General features: G+C 45.9%; 3 gene segments (V, D, J or C); 2 read left to right on the top strand and 1 right to left on the bottom strand.

The window, feature by feature from the left end:
- Positions 1-1,180: 1,180 nt before the first annotated feature.
- On the top strand, positions 1,181-2,180 carry LOC129693944 (T cell receptor alpha variable 38-1-like). The segment is given in 2 exon segments: positions 1,181-1,226; positions 1,807-2,180. Coding segments are annotated over 2 exon segments (420 nt in total).
- Positions 2,181-2,273: 93 nt separating this feature from the next.
- On the bottom strand, positions 2,274-5,528 carry LOC129693943 (T cell receptor alpha variable 38-1-like). The segment is given in 3 exon segments: positions 2,274-2,332; positions 4,578-4,901; positions 5,483-5,528. Coding segments are annotated over 3 exon segments (429 nt in total).
- Positions 5,529-8,124: 2,596 nt separating this feature from the next.
- On the top strand, positions 8,125-10,560 carry LOC129693946 (T cell receptor alpha variable 38-1-like). The segment is given in 2 exon segments: positions 8,125-8,170; positions 8,749-10,560. Coding segments are annotated over 2 exon segments (420 nt in total).
- Positions 10,561-17,649: the final 7,089 nt, after the last annotated feature.

The raw sequence follows: 17,649 nt of genomic DNA, 5'->3' as shown, positions 1-17,649 counted from the left end.
CACCTCATCCTCGCCATGTAGCTCGGTGGCAGGGCGGCACGGTGACGTAACGGTATAGCTACTTCCTTACTGCTCCAGAGACACGGGTATCTAGACTACGGGTGCTTGTATGTACAGTTTGCACGCTCTCGCCGTGACTTGCGAGGGCTTTCTCCGAGATCTTGGGTTTTCGCCCACAATCCAAAGACGTACATGTTTGTAGGTTAAGTGGCTTGTTATAAATACCAACACAATGGAACAGCATCCCTCTTCCCACCAGAACAGCCCCCTCCATCAACTCTTTTAAGTCTAGACTGATAACTTATTTCTACTCTCAAGCCTTTCTTGAGGTCCCCTGAGGGAGCGCTGCATGTATGCACTTATGTATGTATTGTTGATCTCTGTACAACAGTTTGTAGCACGTTTAGTACCTGCACTAATGTAAAGCACTTTGCACAACGAGAGTTGTTTTAAATGTGCTATAGAAATAAAATTGACTTGACTTGACTTGATCAATGTAAAATTGTCCCTAGTGTGTGTACGGTATTGTTGATTTGCGCGGATCACTGGTACGTGCGGACACAGTGGGCCGAAAGGCCAGTTTCCGCGCTGTATCTCTGAACTACACGAATCAAACTCAGTCCATTGGGTGCTGGCAACATCATCGCACGTTTTCTCTGCACCCTTCCCTGCTGGACAACATCTTTCATATGACACGTGCCCAAAACGGAACGCAATACTCTAAAGGTGGCCTCGCATCCTAACTTGCATCTATCTCGCATCGAATCCGTTCATTGCGGTTCGCTGTGGGAATGGGGGGTCATTTCTAACTCGAAATTAAATTTAAACAGAAAGTACATTTCGCCAGGCAATCAACGTAAGCTATAAATCCCGCATTGACCCGCTCCTCATAGTTCCTGTACATTATGATACCTTAGAGTTCCTCACAAAAACCGAGCCGAGTTTCCCCTGTTACAGCGATGAAGATGTTTCCTTCCCCCACCCAGTCGCTACATGCCTAACCTGAAAGAACGCTGACCGAGTCACAACTGGGGAGGATGTTGAGGTCGGCGGAAGTAAGCCGCTTCCCGCCCACCGTTACCCCAGCGCCACCAGCACCAGCAGGAGAGGCGAGAACATCCGAAAGCCGCACAGCACCAGGTGGAGGAGGCAAGTTCACAAAGAGCCTTTCACAGGAAAAATGCGCGTATTTGCCATTTGGATTGTGTGGGGAGCATGCCTGATAGGTAAAGTCGCAATAGTTTTTCCGGCTACTTACTCCGACGGAACGTCGGCCATCATTGTGAATGCGAACCGGTCTAATCTTTCCCTATATGTAAATGGAAAGCCGGGTACTATCTAATCGCCATCCATATGCCATGTAGAAAATGTATTGGTATAGGTAATGTTTCGTGTCGAGACCCCTCTTCGGGTCACCCATTCCTTTTGTCAAGAGAGGCTGGCAGACCCGCTGAGTTACTCTAGCTTTTTGTGTCTAACTTCGGTTTAAGTCAGCATCTGCAGTTCCTTCCTACCTCTCAGCCGCGGCAATGTTCGATTCACCTCGATATGCAAGGGAACTATGCGATGCATATCTACCCGAGTGTCGACATTGGCCTTTGCCTCTGGAACTGATTCGCTACAATAATAATGATTTTATTCTGCACTCTCTGTCTTCCCTTTGTCTATCTATTGAACGTGCGTTTGATTTGATTGTATTTAAGTATATTATCAGTTGATGTGTTTGGGTGACATGTAATACAAAGGTCTTCCGCGTATTTCGGTGGACGCATGACAAACCTAAACTTTATCCATATATTTTTTCAGATCCGAATCATGGAGATACCGTCACACAATCGCTACCGTCAGCACAGAAAGTGGAAGGAGAGTCGATGACTTTCAGCTGCACCTATGACACCGCAGCAACGGGCTACGACTTATTTTGGTACCGGCATCATCAGGACTCAAGGCCCGAGTTCATACTGTATAAATATTCAGGAGGAACCGAGAAGAAAGCCGATTTTGCAGGCGATCGGTTCTCTGTCCAGCTCCAGATCGATAGAAAATTATTCAGTTTAACCCTATCGGGGCTGGAACTGAGCGACTCTGCTGTTTATTACTGCGCCTTTGGCCGCACAGTGATGGAAACCAGTGAAACCTTCATACAAAAACATCAGCTTCAGCAATGCCTGCTGCAGTGAGATACGTCTGCACCGCGCTTGCTGGTTGTGGTTTCCCGCCGCCTGAGAATTCTTCCCAACTCACTCAGTTTCTTTCGAGAGCGGCTTGCGGTGTCATCGGCGCAGCTGAAACCCACCGACTCCCTTTCTGTGCTCCGTGCTGAGGGCGGCATCTGTGTGAACAGAATCGCCATGTCTGGTGTCCGGAAAACAAATGGATTGGGTTTAGATTTAAAATGGCCAGAGATACAGTGATATACTATGCTTTGCTTACTAGCTGGCAGACCAGATAACGATCCATAAATACAACCCATTCAAACCGAAGTGCAATAGATAGAGCAAAGTGGAAGATACAGAGTGCAGAATAAAGTTTTCCTCATTGTAGCGCATCAATTCCAGAATCAAATCCCAATGTCCACAATGGGGTCGATGTGCACCGGCCTGTATTCTAATTTATGGAGTTAAATCTTGCAGTCCCCTGCCGAAGATAGACACAAAATGCAGGTGGGACAGGAGGAATATCCGGAAAGAAGATGGGTGACGTTTCTCAGCCTTCTCCTCCTTGAATAAACTGTGATCTGGTAAATGTTTGATGAAGCGAGGGATGGATCTCATCATTGAAACTGGAGATGAACAACCTACAGAATAATTTGCAGCAGTTTGAAATGTGACATATGGTTGTTAAAGTAGAGGAGCGTCTTGGCGTTCAAACCTTCATCTCCATCTCGGATTCAATGCTTTCTCTCAACATCTCCTCTGTGCCATTTTACAAAGCAATTGCCCACATATCGCCCCTACTCGTGCCTTGACCCTTATCTCCTTTCATCCCCTGAGAAAGCTCGATTGCTACAATATTATTATCAGTGGCATTAGTTGTATGTATGTTGTAAGATAATTCATTGAATTAATTGAGACATTCTTGTCACTGTTATTTTGAAGAGCGAGCGCCGGTGTGGACGTTTTTGGCGACTTGAAGCCTATCTTTATCATTCTCTTTGAACATTATTGTTACCGATATTCACCCGACGTGTTTCACCCCAAGGTTTGCCTCCCTGATTACTGTATTCAGATAAAATATACCGTAGGTTCAACAGTAGCAGTGCCCCCAAGTTCGACTCTGTAGATCTGTGATTAGTCGGAGTATTTGGGAAATAAGCTTGCAGTGTACTTACCCGATTGACCAACTAACCGGGATAAACGCCTTTGTACACTTCGATGACGATACATTCCCTCTATAACAATTAAATACAAGGTTATTCTGCCGATCACTTATTTTCGCAACTGAGTTCAGGCAGATCACTAACATTCGAACATTTTAATTTGGCTTTCATAGCAAGGGGATTTGACTATAGGAGCAGGGAGGTTCTACTGCAGCTGTACAGGGTCTTGGTGAGACCACACCTGCAGTTTTGGTCTCCAAATCAGAGGAAGGACATTATTGCCATAGTGGGAGTGCAGAGAAGGTTCACCAGACTGATTCCTGGGATGTCAGGACTGTCTTATGAAGAAAGACTGGATAGACTTGGTTTATACTCTCTAGAATTTAGGGGATTGAGAGGGGATCTTATAGAAACTTACAAAATTCTTAAGGGGTGGGACAGGCTAGATGCAGGAAGATTGTTCCCGATGTTGGGGAAGTCCAGGACAAGGGGTCACAGCTTAAGGATAAGGGGGAAATCCTTTAAAACCGAAATGAGGAGAACTTTTTTCACACAGAGAGTGGTGAATCTCTGGAACTCTCTGCCACAGAGGGTAGTTGAGGCCAGTTCATTGGCTATATTTAAGGGGGAGTTAGATGTGGCCCTTGTGGCCGGGGGGATCAGAGGGTATGGAGTGAAGGCAGGTACGGGATACTGAGTTGGATGATCAGCCATGATCATATTAAATGGCGGTGCAGGCTCGAAGGGCCGAATGGCCTACTCCTGCACATAATTTATATGTTTCTATGTTAAGACACGACAACATTTTCCAGAAATATATCCAATTTAACGAACACATTTTTTAGTAGCAACGTGTCTTTATTTGAAATAAAGATTATTTTCATCGTGCTTGTTTCGCTTCCTATGGTAGGAATTAGGTTCGTGCTAAGCGTTTATTCCGTATATCTTACCCATTCTACCAGAACAGCCTTCCAGTCCATTCTTGACAACAAGTCACGTATGTCTAGAAATGCTGGAATGTGCAGCAAATCTAAAATTATGTGTTGGGGGATCTCAGCGGCGTCTGCCAGACATTGTACAAGAAACGGAATGCAAAGCATAGTTCATCACTTTATCTCTGACCATTATAAATCTAAACCCAATCCACTGAGTGAGTTGGGAAGAATTCTAACGCGGCGGGAAACCACAAACAGCAAGTGCGGTGCAGACGTATGCAGCAGGCAAAGCACAAGTAGATGTTTTTGTATGAAGGTTTCACTGGTTTTCATCACTGTGAGGCTCAGAGCGCAGTAATAAACTGCAGAGTCGCTCAGCTCCAGCCCCGATAGGGTTAAACTGACAAATTTTCTATCGGTCTGGAGCAGGGCAGAGAAGCGATCGCCTGCAAAATCGGCTTTCTCCTCGTTTCCTCTTGAACGTTTATACAGTATGAACTCGGGCCTTGAGTCCTGATGATGCCGGTACCAAAATAAGAAGTAGCTCGTTGCTGCGGTATCATAGGTGCAGCTGAAAGTCACCGACTCTCCTTCCACCTTCTGTGCTGACGGCAGCGATTGTGTGACGGTATCTCCATGATTGGGATCTGAAAAATATATGGATTAGGTTTAGGTTTGTCATGCGTGCACCGAAATACGCGGAAGACCTTTGTATTACATGTCACCCAAACTCATCAACTGATAATATACATAAATACAATCAAACCAAACGCACGTTCAATAGATAGTTAAAGGGAAGATAGAGAGTGCAGAATAAAGTTATTATTATTGTAGCGAATCAGTTCCAGAGACAAAGGCCAATGTCGGACACTGGGGTGGATATGCATCGCATAGTTCCCTTGCATATCGAGGTGAATCGAACATTGCCGCCGCTGAGAGGTAGGAAGAAACTACAGATGCTGACTTAAACCGAAGTTAGACACAAAAAGCTGGAGTAACTCAGCGGATCAGCCAGCCTCTCTTGGCAAAAGTAATAGGTGACCGGAAGAGGGGTCTCGACACGAAACATTACCAATAGCAATTAATTTTCTCCACGGCATATGGATGGCGATTAGATAGTACCCGGCTTTCCATTTACATGTAGGGAAAGATTAGACCGGTTTCGCATTCACAACGATGGTCGACCTTTCGTCGGAGCAAGTAGCCGGATTAACTGTTGCGACTTTACCTATCAGGCATGCTCCCCACACAATCCAAATGGCAAGTACGCGCATTTTCCCTGTGAAAAACCCTTTGTGAAATTTTCTCCTCGATCTGGTGCTGTGCGGCTTTCGGATGTTCTCGCCACTCCTGCTGGTGCTGGTGGAGCTGGGGGTAGAGGTGGGCGGGAAGCGGCTGACTTCCGCCTACCTCAACTTCCTCCCCATTTGGGACTCGGTCAGCGTTCTTTCAGGTTAGGCATGTAGTGACTGGGTGGGGGAAGGAAACGTCTTCATCGCTGTAACAGGGGAAACTCGGCTCGGCTTTTGGGAGGAACTCCATGGTATCATAATGTAAAGGAACTATGAGGAGCGGGTCAATGCGGGATTTATAGGTTACGTTGATTGCCTGGCGAAATGTACTTTCTGTTTAAATTTAATTCCGAGTTAGAAATGACCCCCATTCCCACATCGAACCGCAAGGAACGGATTCGATGCGAGATAGATGCAAGTTAGGATGCGAGGCCACCTTTAGAGTATTGCGTTCCGTTTTGGGCACGTGTCATATGAAAGATGTTGTCCAGCAGGGAAGGGTGCAGAGAAAACGTGCGATGATGTTGCCAGCACCCAAGGGACTGAGTTTGATTCGTGTAGTTCAGAGATACAGTGCGGAAACTGGCCCTTCGGCCCCACTGTGTCCACACCTACCAGTGATCCCCGCACATCAACAATACCCTACACACACTAGGGACAGTTTTACGTTGATCAAGTCAAGTCAAGGCAACTTCTATAGCACATTTAATAACAACTCTCGTTGTGCAAAGTGCTTTATATTAGTGCAGGTTCTAAACGTGCTACAAACAGTTGTACATAGATCAACAATACACACATAAGTACATACATACAGCGCTCTCACAGAGGATCTCAAGAAAGGCTTGAGAGTAGAATTACGTTTTCGGTCTAGGCTTAAAATAGTTGATGGAGGGGGCTGTTCTGATGGGAAGAGGGATGCTGTTCCATTGTGTTGGTATTTATAACAAGCCGCTTAACCTACAAACATGTACGTCTTTGGATTGTGGGCGAAAACCCAAGATCTCGGAGAAAACCCTCGCAAGTCACGGGGAGAGCGTACAAACTGTACATACAAGCACCCGTAGTCAGGATACCCGAGTCTCTGGCGCAGTAAGGAAGTAGCTATACTGTTACGTCACCGTGCCGCCGTGCCACTGTGCTACATGATGAGGAGGAGGTGGCTAGGACCATTCCACGATCCGCAGGGGCGTGAAGGGTGTCCATAATCATGAAAGGTGTTGATCGGGTAAACGCACAGATACACCTGCTCCGTTTAGGGGAGTAGAGAACCAGAGGATACAGGTTGATGGTGTGTGTGTGTGTGTGTGTGTGTGTGGGGGCTTTATTATGAACCGTTGTCTGTACACAGTTTGTACGCTCTCCCCGCGCCTTGCGTCGGTTTTCTCCGCGATATTGGGTTTCCGCCCACATTCCAAAGGCGTCCATGTTTGTATGTTAATTGACTTATTATCAATGTAAAATTGTCCCTAGTTTGGGTATTGTTAATGTGCGGGGATCACTGGGAGGTGCGGACTCGGTAGGCCGAAGGGCCCGTTTCCGCGCTCTATCTCTGAACTACACTAAACAAAACTCAGTCCCTTGGGTGCTGGCAACATCAATCAATCAATCAATCAATCAATCAATCAATCAATCAATCAATCAATCAATCAATCAATCAATCAATCAATCAATCAATCAATCAATCAATCAATCAATCAATCAATCAATCAATCAATCAATCAATCAATCGATCAATCGATCAATCAATCAACTTTTATTGTCATCTTGCAAGCAACAGTTGTACAGTGCACAATGAAAAGACGTTTCCCAGGGAATAGCGGCGCATAGCACATGAAATTTAAAACATTTCACACATAACAACACGAAAAGCAATAACAGTATAAATAGTTAAAAGCAGGTAAAACACAACGTTAAAATACAATAAACCAATCATAAAAATGTCCGGGGCAACTGATTTGAGTGGACAGTGCCAGTTGTTAAAATGGCCAGTGCCAGTTATTAAAGTGTCCGTGTCAGCCGCAGAATCAAGTGACTGTGAGTACAGAGTGATCCTCCCAAGTTTTCTCTACACCCTTTCCTGCTTGACAACATGTTTCATATTACAAGTGCCCAAAACGGAACGCAATACTCTAAAGGTGGCCTCGCATCCTAACTTGCATCACTCTCGCATTGAATCTGTTCCGTGCGGTTCGATGTTGGAATGGGGACAATTTCTAACTCAGAGATAAATTTAAACGGAAGGTACATGTCGCCAGGCCATCAACGTAACATATCAACCCATCATTGACCCGCACCTCACAGTTCCTTTACATTATGATACCTCACAAAAGCCGAGCCGAGTTTCCCCTGTTACAGCGATGACGACGTTTCCTCCCCCCACCCAGTCACTACTTATCTAGCCTGAAAGAACGCTGACCGAGTCCCAACTGGGGAGGAAGTTGAGGTCGGCGGAAGTCAGTCGCTTCCCGCCCGCCGTTACCACAGCGCCACCAGCACCAGCAGGAGAGGCGAGAACATCCAAAAGCCGCACAGCAACAGGTCGAGGAGAGAATTTCACAAAGAGCCTTTCACATGGAAAATGCGCGTTTTTGCCATTTGGATTGTGTGGGGAGCATGTCTGATAGGTAAAGTCGCAACAGTTAATCCGGCTACTTACTCCGATGAAAGGTCGACCATCATTGTGAATGCGAACCGGTCTAATCTTTCCCTACATGTAAATGGAAAGCCGGGTACTATCTAATCGCCATCCATATGCCATGGAGAAAATGAATTGGTATAGGTAATGTTTCGGGTCGAGATCCTTCTTTGGGTCACCTATTCCTTTTGCCAAGAGAGGCTGGCAGATCCGCTGAGTTACTCCAGATTTTCGTGTCTAACTTCGGTTTAAGTCAGCATCTGCAGTTCCTTCCTACCTCTCAGCCGCGGCCATGTTCGATTCACCTCGATATGCAAGGGAACTATGCGATGCATATCCACCCCAGTGTCGGCATCGGCCTTTGTCTCTGGAACTGATTCGCTACAATAATAGTAACTTTATTCTGCACTCGCTATCTTCCCTATGTCTATCTATTGCGCGTGCGTTTGATACGATTGTATTTATGTATATTATCAGTTGATGTGTTTGGGTGATGTAATACAAAGGTCTTCCGCGTATTTCGGTGCACGCATGACAAACCTAAACCTAATCCATATATTTTTTCAGATCCCAATCATGGAGATACCGTCACACAATCGCTGCCGTCATTACAGAAAGTGGAAGGAGAGTCGGTGACTTTCAGCTGCACCTATGATACCGCAGCAACGAACTACCTCTTATTTTGGTACCGGCATCATCAGGACTCAAGGCCCGAGTTCATACTGTGGAAACATTCAGGAGGAACCGAGAAGAAAGCCGATTTTGCAGGCGATCGCTTCTCTGCCCAGCTCCAGATCGATAGAAAATTAGTCAGTTTAACCCTATCGGGGCTGCAGCTGAGCGACTCTGCAGTTTATTACTGCGCCTTTAGCCTCACAGTGATGGAAACCAGTGAAACCTTCATACAAAAACATCAGCTTCTGCTTTGCCTGCTGCAGTGAGATACGTCTGCACCGCGCTTGCTGGTTGTGGTTTCCCGCGGTCTGAGAATTCTTCCCAACTCACTCAGTTTCTCTCGAGGGCGGCTTGCGGTGTCATCGGCGCAGCTGAAACCCACCGACTCCCTTTCTGTCATCCGTGCTAAGCGCGGCATCTGTGTGAACAGAATCGCCTTGTCTGTAGTCTGGAAAACACAAGGATTGTGTTTAGATTTATAATGGTCAGAGATACAGTGATTAACTATGCTTTACATACTAACTGGCAGATCAGATAACGATCCATAAATACAACCCATTCAAACCGAAGTGCTATAGATAGAGCAAAGGGAAAGATAGAGAGTGCAGAATAAAGTTCTCCACATTGTAGCGCATCAATTCCAGAATCAAATCCCAATGTCCACAATGGGGTCGATGTGCACCGGCCTGTACTCTACTTTACGGAGTTAAATCCTGTAGTCCCCTGCCGAAGATAGACACAAAATGCAGGTGGGACATAAGGCATATCCGGGGAGAAGATGGGTGACGTTTCGGGTCAAGATCGAGATTCAGGAGAGAGGGAGACTAGAGATATGGAACTGTAAGGTGTGATAACGAGAGATTAAAACGGACGCAAGTCCAGGAAATGTCTAATATCATTGTTAGCTGTGGTAGAAGGCAACAACTTGGCATTCAAACAGAAACATTAATGAGATTATGAATGATAACGAAATTGGAAATGTATCGCTTATTGGCGACGCCGAGCAACATCATCTTCTTCATCTGCGTGTTCCCTACATTGGCGATTATTGGCTCGATTGGGGAACGCAATGTAGCTCATTGCAGCTGAGAGCAGTACATCGAGTCAGCAGCATCTCGAAGAAGACCCACGAGGTCACGGCGAGAACCTACAGACTCCGTACAGACAGCACCCGTAGACGGGATCGATCCCGTATCTCCGGCGCTGCAAGTGCTGTAAGGCAGCAACTCTACTGCTGCGCCACCGTGGCCGTTCGGAATTTAATTTGGTTGGGTTGGATTGGAATGGTGGGCAGGGTAAATAATTCACGCGAATGCTTTGCGGTTTGGGAGAGCACCGTGAATGTTGGTAAATGAACACAACGCATTTTCGCGGAGAATAATAAAGATAGGCACCAAGTCAAGAAAGATTTCCACACGCTAAAAAAACCGTTCAAAATAACAAAATGGCCTTCTCCTCCTTGAATAAACTGTGAGCTGGTAAATGTTTGATGAAGCGAGGGGTGGATCTCATCATTGAAACTGGAGATGAACAACCAACAGAATAACTTGCAGCAATTTGAAATGTGACATATGGTTGTTAAAGTAGAGGAGCGTCTTGGCGTTCAAACCTTCATCTCAATCTCGGATTCAGTGCCTTTCTCTTAACATCTCCTCTGTGCCATTTTACAAAGCACTTGCCCACATATCGCCCCTACTCGTGCCTTGACTCTTATCCCCTTGCATCCCCTGTCAAAGCTACAATATTATTATCAGTGGCAGTAGTTGTATGTATGTTGTAAAATGATTCATTGAATTAATTGAGAAATTCTTGTCACTGTTATTTTGAAGAGCGGGCGCCGGTGTGGACGTTTTTGGCGACTTGAAACCTATCTTTATCATTCTCTTTGAACATTCAACAAACATTACCGATATTCAACCGACGTGGTTCACCCAAGCTTTGCCTCACTGATTACTGTATTCAGATAAAATAAACCGTAGGTCCAACAGTAGCAGTGCCCCCAGGTTCGACTCTGTATATCTGTCATTAGTCGGAGTATTTGGCAAAGAAGCTTGCAGTGTAGTTACTCGATTGACCAACTAACCGGGATACACGCCTGTGTACACTTCGATGACCATCCATTCCCACTATAACAATTAAATACCAGGTTATTCTGCCGATCACTTATTTTCGCAGCTGAGTTCAGGCAGATCAATAACATTTGAACATTTTAAGGCACGACAACATTATCCAGAAAGATATCCACTTTAACGAAGCAATTTTATGTAGCAATATGTCTTTATTTGAAATATAGATTATTTCCATCGTGCTTATTTCGCTTGCTGATGCAGTAATTGGGTTCGTGCTAAGCGTTTATTCTGTATATCTGACCCATTCTACCAGAACAGCCTTCCAATCCATTCTTGAAAACAAGTCACGTATAACTAGAGATGCTGGAATGTGCAGCAAATCTAAAATTATGTGTTGGGGGATCTCAGCGGCGTCTGACAGACATTGTACAAGATATGAAATGCAAAGTATAGTTCATCACTATATCTCTGACCATTATAAATCTAAATCCAATCCATGTGTTTTCCAGACACCGGACATGGCGATTCTGCTCACACAGTTGCCGCCTTCAGCACGGAGCACAGAAAGGGAGTCGGTGGGTTTCAGCTGCGCCGATGACACGGCAAGCCGCCCTCGAGAGAAACTGAGTGAGTTGGGAAGAATTCTCACGCGGCGGGAAACCACAAACAGCAAGCGCGGTGCAGACGTATCAAGCTGCAGCAGGCAAAGCACAAGTAGATGTTTTTGTAGGAAGGTTTCACTGGTTTCCATCACTGTGAGGCTCAGAGCGCAGTAATAAACTGCAGAGTCGCTCAGCTCCAGCCCCGATAGGGTTAAACTGACTAATTTTCTATCGGTCTGGAGCTGGGCAGAGAAGCGATCACCTGCAAAATCGGCTTTCTCCTCGTTTCCTCTTGAATCTTTATACAGTATGAACTCGGGCCTTGAGTCCTGATGATGCCGGTACCAAAATAAGGTGTAGTACGTTGCTACGGTATCATAGGTGCAGCTGAAAGTCACCGACTCTCCTTCTACCTTCTGTGCTGACGGCAGCGATTGTGTGACGGTATCTCCATGATTGGGATCTGAAAAATATATGGATTAAGTTTAGGTTCGTCATGCGTGCACCGAAATACGCGGAAGACCTTTGTATTACATGCCACCCAAACACATCAACTGATAATATACTTCAATACAATCAAATCAAACGCACGTGCAAAAGATAGTTAAAGTGAAGATAGCGAGTGCAGAATAAAGTTCATATTATTGTAGCGAATCAGTTCCAGAAGCAAAGGCCAATTTCGACACTGGGGTAGATATGCATCGCATAGTTCCCTTGCACATCGAGGTGAATCGAACATGGCCGCGGCTGAGAGGTAGGAAGGAAATGCAGATGCTAACTTAAACCGAAGTTAGACACAAAAAGCTGGAGTAACTCAGCAGGTCTGCCAGCCTCCCTTGGCAAAATGAATAGGTGACCCAAAGAAGGATCTCGACCCGAAACATTACCTGTACCAATTCATTTTCTCCATGGCATATGGATGACGATTAGATAGTACCCGGCTTTCCATTTACATGTAGGGAAATATTAGACCGGTTCGCATTCACAATGATGGTCGACCTTTCATCGGAGTAAGTAGCCGGATTAACTGTTGCGACTTTACCTATCAGGCATGCTCCCCACACAATCCAAATGGCAAATACGCGCATTTTCCCTGTGAAAGGTTATTTGTGAAATTCTCTCCTCGACCTGGTGCTGTGCGGCTTTCGGATGTTCTCGCCTCTCCTGCTGATGCTGGTGGCGCTGTGGTAACGGCGGGCGGGAAGCGACTGACTTCCGCCGACCTCAACTTCCTCCCCAGTTGGGACTCGGTCAGCGTTCTTTCAGGCTAGGTAAGTAGTGACTGGGTGGGGGGAGGAAACGTCGTCATCGCTGTAACAGGGGAAACTCGGTTCGGCTTTTGTGAGGTATCATAATGTAAAGGAACTGTGAGGTGCGGGTCAATGATGGGTTGATATGTTACGTTGATGGCCTGGCGAAATGTACCTTCCGTTTAAATTTATCTCCGAGTTAGAAATTGTCCCCATTCCAACATCGAACCGCAGGGAACGGATTCAATGCGAGAGAGATGCAAGTTAGGATGCGAGGCCACCTTTAGAGTATTGCGTTCCGTTTTGGGCACTTGTCATATGAAACATGTTGTCAAGCAGGAAAGGGTGTAGAGAAAACTTGGGATGATCACTCTGTACTCACAGTCACTTGATTCTGCGGCTGACACGTTCACTTTAATAACTGGCACTGGCCACTTTAACAACTGGCACGGTCCACTCAAATCAGTTGCCCCGGACATTTTTATGATTGGTTTATTGTATTTTAACGTTGTGTTTTACCTGCTTTTAACTATTTATACTGTTCCATCAGGGACTGGATTGTTTTTCGTGTTACTATGTGTGAAATGTTTTAAATTTCATGTGCTATGCGCCGCTATTCCCTGGGAAACGTCTTTTCATTTTGCACTGTACAACTGTTGCTTGCAAGATGACAATAAAGGTTGATTGATTGACTGATTGATTGATTGATTGATTGATTGATTGATGTTGCCAGCACCCAAGGGACTGAGTTTTGTTTAGTGTAGTTCAGAGATAGAGCGCGGAAACGGGCCCTTCGGCCCACCGAGTCCGCACCTACCAGTGATCCCCGCACATTAACAATAACCAAACTAGGGACAATTTTACATTGATAATAAGTCAATTAACCTACAAACATGGACGCCTTTGGAGTGTGGGCGGAAAACCAAGATCTCGGAGAAAAACCCACGCAAACTGTGTACAGACAATGGTTCATATTAAAGCCCCACCACACACACACACACCATCAACCTGTATCCTCTGGTTCTCTATTCCTCTATACGGGGCAAGTAACTCTGTGCATTTACCAGATCTACTGCTCTCACGATTTTGGACACCCTTCACCCCCCTGCACATCATGGAATAGTCCTAGCCACCTCATCCTCACCATGTAGCTCAGTAGCACGGCGGCACGGTGACGTAACGGTATAGCTACTTCCTTACTGCGCCAGAGACACGGGTATCCTGACTACGGGTGCTTGTATGTACAATTTGTAGGCTCTCGCCGTGACTTGCGTGGGCTTTCTCCGAGATCTTGAGGATTCGCCCACAATCCAAAGACGTACATGTTTGTAGGTTAAGTGGCTTGTTATAAATACCAACACAATGGAACAGCATCCCTCTTCCCACCAGAACAGCCCCTCCATCAACTCCTTTAAGTCTAGACTGAAAACCTATTTCTACTCTCAAGCCTTTCTTGAGGTCCCCTGAGGGAGCGCTGCATGTGTGTACTTCTGTATGTATTGTTGATCTCTGTACAACTGTTTGTATCGCGTTTAGTACATGCACTAATATAAAGCTCTTTGCACAACGAGAGTTGTTCTTAAATGTGCTATAGAAATAAAATTGACTTGACTTGATCAATGTAAAATTGTCCACAGTGTGTGTAGGGTATTGTTGATGTGCGGGGATCACTGGAAGGTGGCGGGCTCGTTGGGCCGAAGGGCCAGTTTCCGCGCTGTATCTCTGAACTACACGAATCAAACTCAGTCCATTGGGTGCTGGCAACAACATCGCAAGTTTTCTCTGCACCCTTCCCTGCTGGACAACATCTTTCATATGACACGTGCCCAAAACGGAACGCAATACTCTAAAGGTGGCCTCGCATCCTAACTTGCATCTTTCTCGCATCGAATCCGTTCCTTGCGGTTCGATGTGGGAATGGGAGTTATTTCTAAGTCGGAATTAAATTTAAACAGAAAGTACATTTCGCCAGGCAATCAACGTAACCTATAAATCCCGCATTGACCCGCTCCTCATAGTTCCTTTACATGATGATACCTTAGAGTTCCTCACAAAAGCCGAGCCGAGTTTCCAGCGTTACAGCGATGAAGACGTTTCCTTCCCCCACCCAGTCACTACATGCCGAACCTGAAAGAACGCTGACCGAGTCCCAAGGGGGAAGGAAGTTGAGGTCGGCGGAAGTCAGCCGCTTCCCGCCCACCTTTACCCCAGCGCCACCAGCACCAGCAGGAGAGGCGAGAACATCCGAAAGCCGCACAACACCAGATCGAGGAGCGAATTTCACAAAGGGTTTTTCACAGGGAAAATGCGCGTACTTGCCATTTGGATTGTGTGGGGAGCATGCCTGATAGGTAAAGTCGTAACAGTTAATCCGGCTACTTGCTCCGACGGAACGTCGACCATCATTGTGATTGCGAAACCGGTCTAATATTTCCCTACATGTAAATGGAAAGCCGGGTACTATCTAACCGCCATCCATATGCCATGGAGAAAATGAATTGGTATAGGTAATGTTTCGTGTCGAGCCCCCTCTTCGGGTCACCTATTCATTTTGTCAAGAGAGGCTGGCAGACCCGCTCAGTTACTCCAGCTTTTTGTGTCTAACTTCGGTTTAAGTCAGCATCTGCAGTTCCTTCCTACGGATAAGACGCGGCAATGCTCGATTCACCTCGATATGCAAGGGAACTATGTGATGCATATCCACCCCAGTGTCGACATTGGCCTTTGTCTCTGGAACTGATTCGCTACAAGAATAATTATTTTATTCTGCACTAGCTATCTTCCATTTAACTATCTATTGCACGTGCGTTTGATCCGGTTGTATTTAAGTATATTGTCAGTTGATGTGTTTGGGTGACATACAATACAAAGGTCCTCCGCGTATTTCGGTGCACGCATGAGAAACCTAAACCTAATCCATATATTTTTCAGATCCCAATCATGGAGATACCGTCACACAATCGCTGCCGTCAGCACAGAAGGTGGAAGGAGAGTCGATAACTTTCAGCTGCACCTATGACACCACAGCAACGAGCTACGAGTTATTTTGGTACCGGCATCATCAGGATTCAAGTCCCGAGTTCATATTGAAGAAATATTCAAGTGGAGGCGAGAAGAAAGCCGATTTTGCAGGCGATCGCTTCGCTGCCCAGCTCCAGACCGATAGAAAATTAGTCAGTTTAACCCTATCGGGGCTGGAGCTGAGCGACTCTGCAGTTTATTGCTGCGCCTTTCGCCGCACAGTGATGGAAACCAGTGAAACCTTCATACAAAAACATCAGCTTCTGCTTTGCCAGCTGCAGTGAGATACGTCTGCACCGCGCTTGCTGGTTGTAGTTTCCCGCGGTCTGATAATTCTTCCCAACTCACTCAGTTTCTCTCGAGGGCGGCTTGCGGTGTGATCGGCGCAGCTGACACACACCGACTCCCTTTCTATGCTCCGTGCTGAGGGCGTCATCTGTGTGAACAGAATCGCCATGTCTGGTGTGTGGAAAACACATGGATTGGGTTTAGATTTATAATGGCCAGAGATACAGTGATAGACTATGCTTTACATACTAGCTGGCAGATCAGATAACGATCCATAAATACAACTCATTCAAACCGAAGTGCAATAGATAGAGCAAAGGGAAAGGTACAGAGTGCAGAATAAAGTTCCCCACATTGTAGCGCATCAATTCCAGAATCAAATCCCAATGTCCACAATGGGGTCGATGTGCACCGGCCTGTACTCTACTTTACGGAGTTAAATCCTGTTGTACCCTGCCGAAGATAGACACAAAATGCAGGTGGGACAGGACGCATATCCGAAGAGAAGATGGGTGACGTTTCGGGTCGAGACCGATATTCAGGAGAGAGGGAGACTAGAGATATGGAACGGTAAGGTGTGATAACGAGAGATTAAAACGGACGCTGGTCCAGGAAATGTCTAATATCATTGTTAGCTGGGGGGAAGGCAACAACTTGGCATTCAAACAGAAACATTAGTGCGATTATGAATGATAACGAAATTGAAAATGTATCGCTTACTGGCGACGCCGATCAACATCATCTTCTTCATCTATGTGTTACCTACTTTGGCGATATTTGGCCCGATTGGGGAACGCAATGTAGCTCATTGCAGCTGAGAGCAGTACATCGAGTCAGCAGGATCTCGGAGAAGACCCACGAGGTGACGGCGAGAACCTACAAACTCCGTACAGACAGCACCCATAGACGGGATCGATTCCGTGTCTCCGGCGCTGCAAGTGCTGTAAGGCAGCAGCTCTACTGCTGCGCCACCGTGGCCGCCCGGAATTTAATTTGGTTGGGTTGGAATGGTGGGCAGGGTAAATCATTCACGCGAATGTTTTGCGGTTTGGGAGAGCACCGTGAATGTTGTTGAATGAACACAACGCATTTTGGCGGATAATAATAAAGATAGGCACAGTCAAAAAAGATTTCCACACGCTAAAGAAACCCTTCAAAACAACAAAATAGCCTTCTCCTCATTGAATAAACTGTGATCTGGTGAATGTTTGATGAAGCGAGGGGTGGATCTCATCATTGAAACTGGAGATGAACAACCAACAGAATAATTTGCAGCAGTTTGAAGTGTGACATATGGTTGTTAAAGTAGAGGAGCGTCTTGGCGTTCAAACCTTCACCTCCATCTCGGATTCCATGCCTTTCTCTTAACATCTCCTCTGTGACATTTTACAAAGCACTTGCCCACATATCGCCCCTACTCGTGCCTTGACTCTTATGCCATTTCATCCCCTGACAAAGCTCGATTGCTACAATATTATTATCAGTGGCATTAGTTGTATGTATGTTGTAAGATAATTCATTGATTTAATTGAGAAATTCTTGTCACTGTTATTTTGAAGAGCG

This window comes from Leucoraja erinacea, unplaced genomic scaffold, assembly GCF_028641065.1.
Source record: "Leucoraja erinacea ecotype New England unplaced genomic scaffold, Leri_hhj_1 Leri_491S, whole genome shotgun sequence".
Taxonomy (NCBI): Eukaryota; Metazoa; Chordata; class Chondrichthyes; order Rajiformes; family Rajidae; genus Leucoraja; species Leucoraja erinaceus.
The sequence above is the reverse complement of the archived record's forward strand: the minus strand, read 5'-3'. Positions and strand labels throughout refer to the sequence as shown.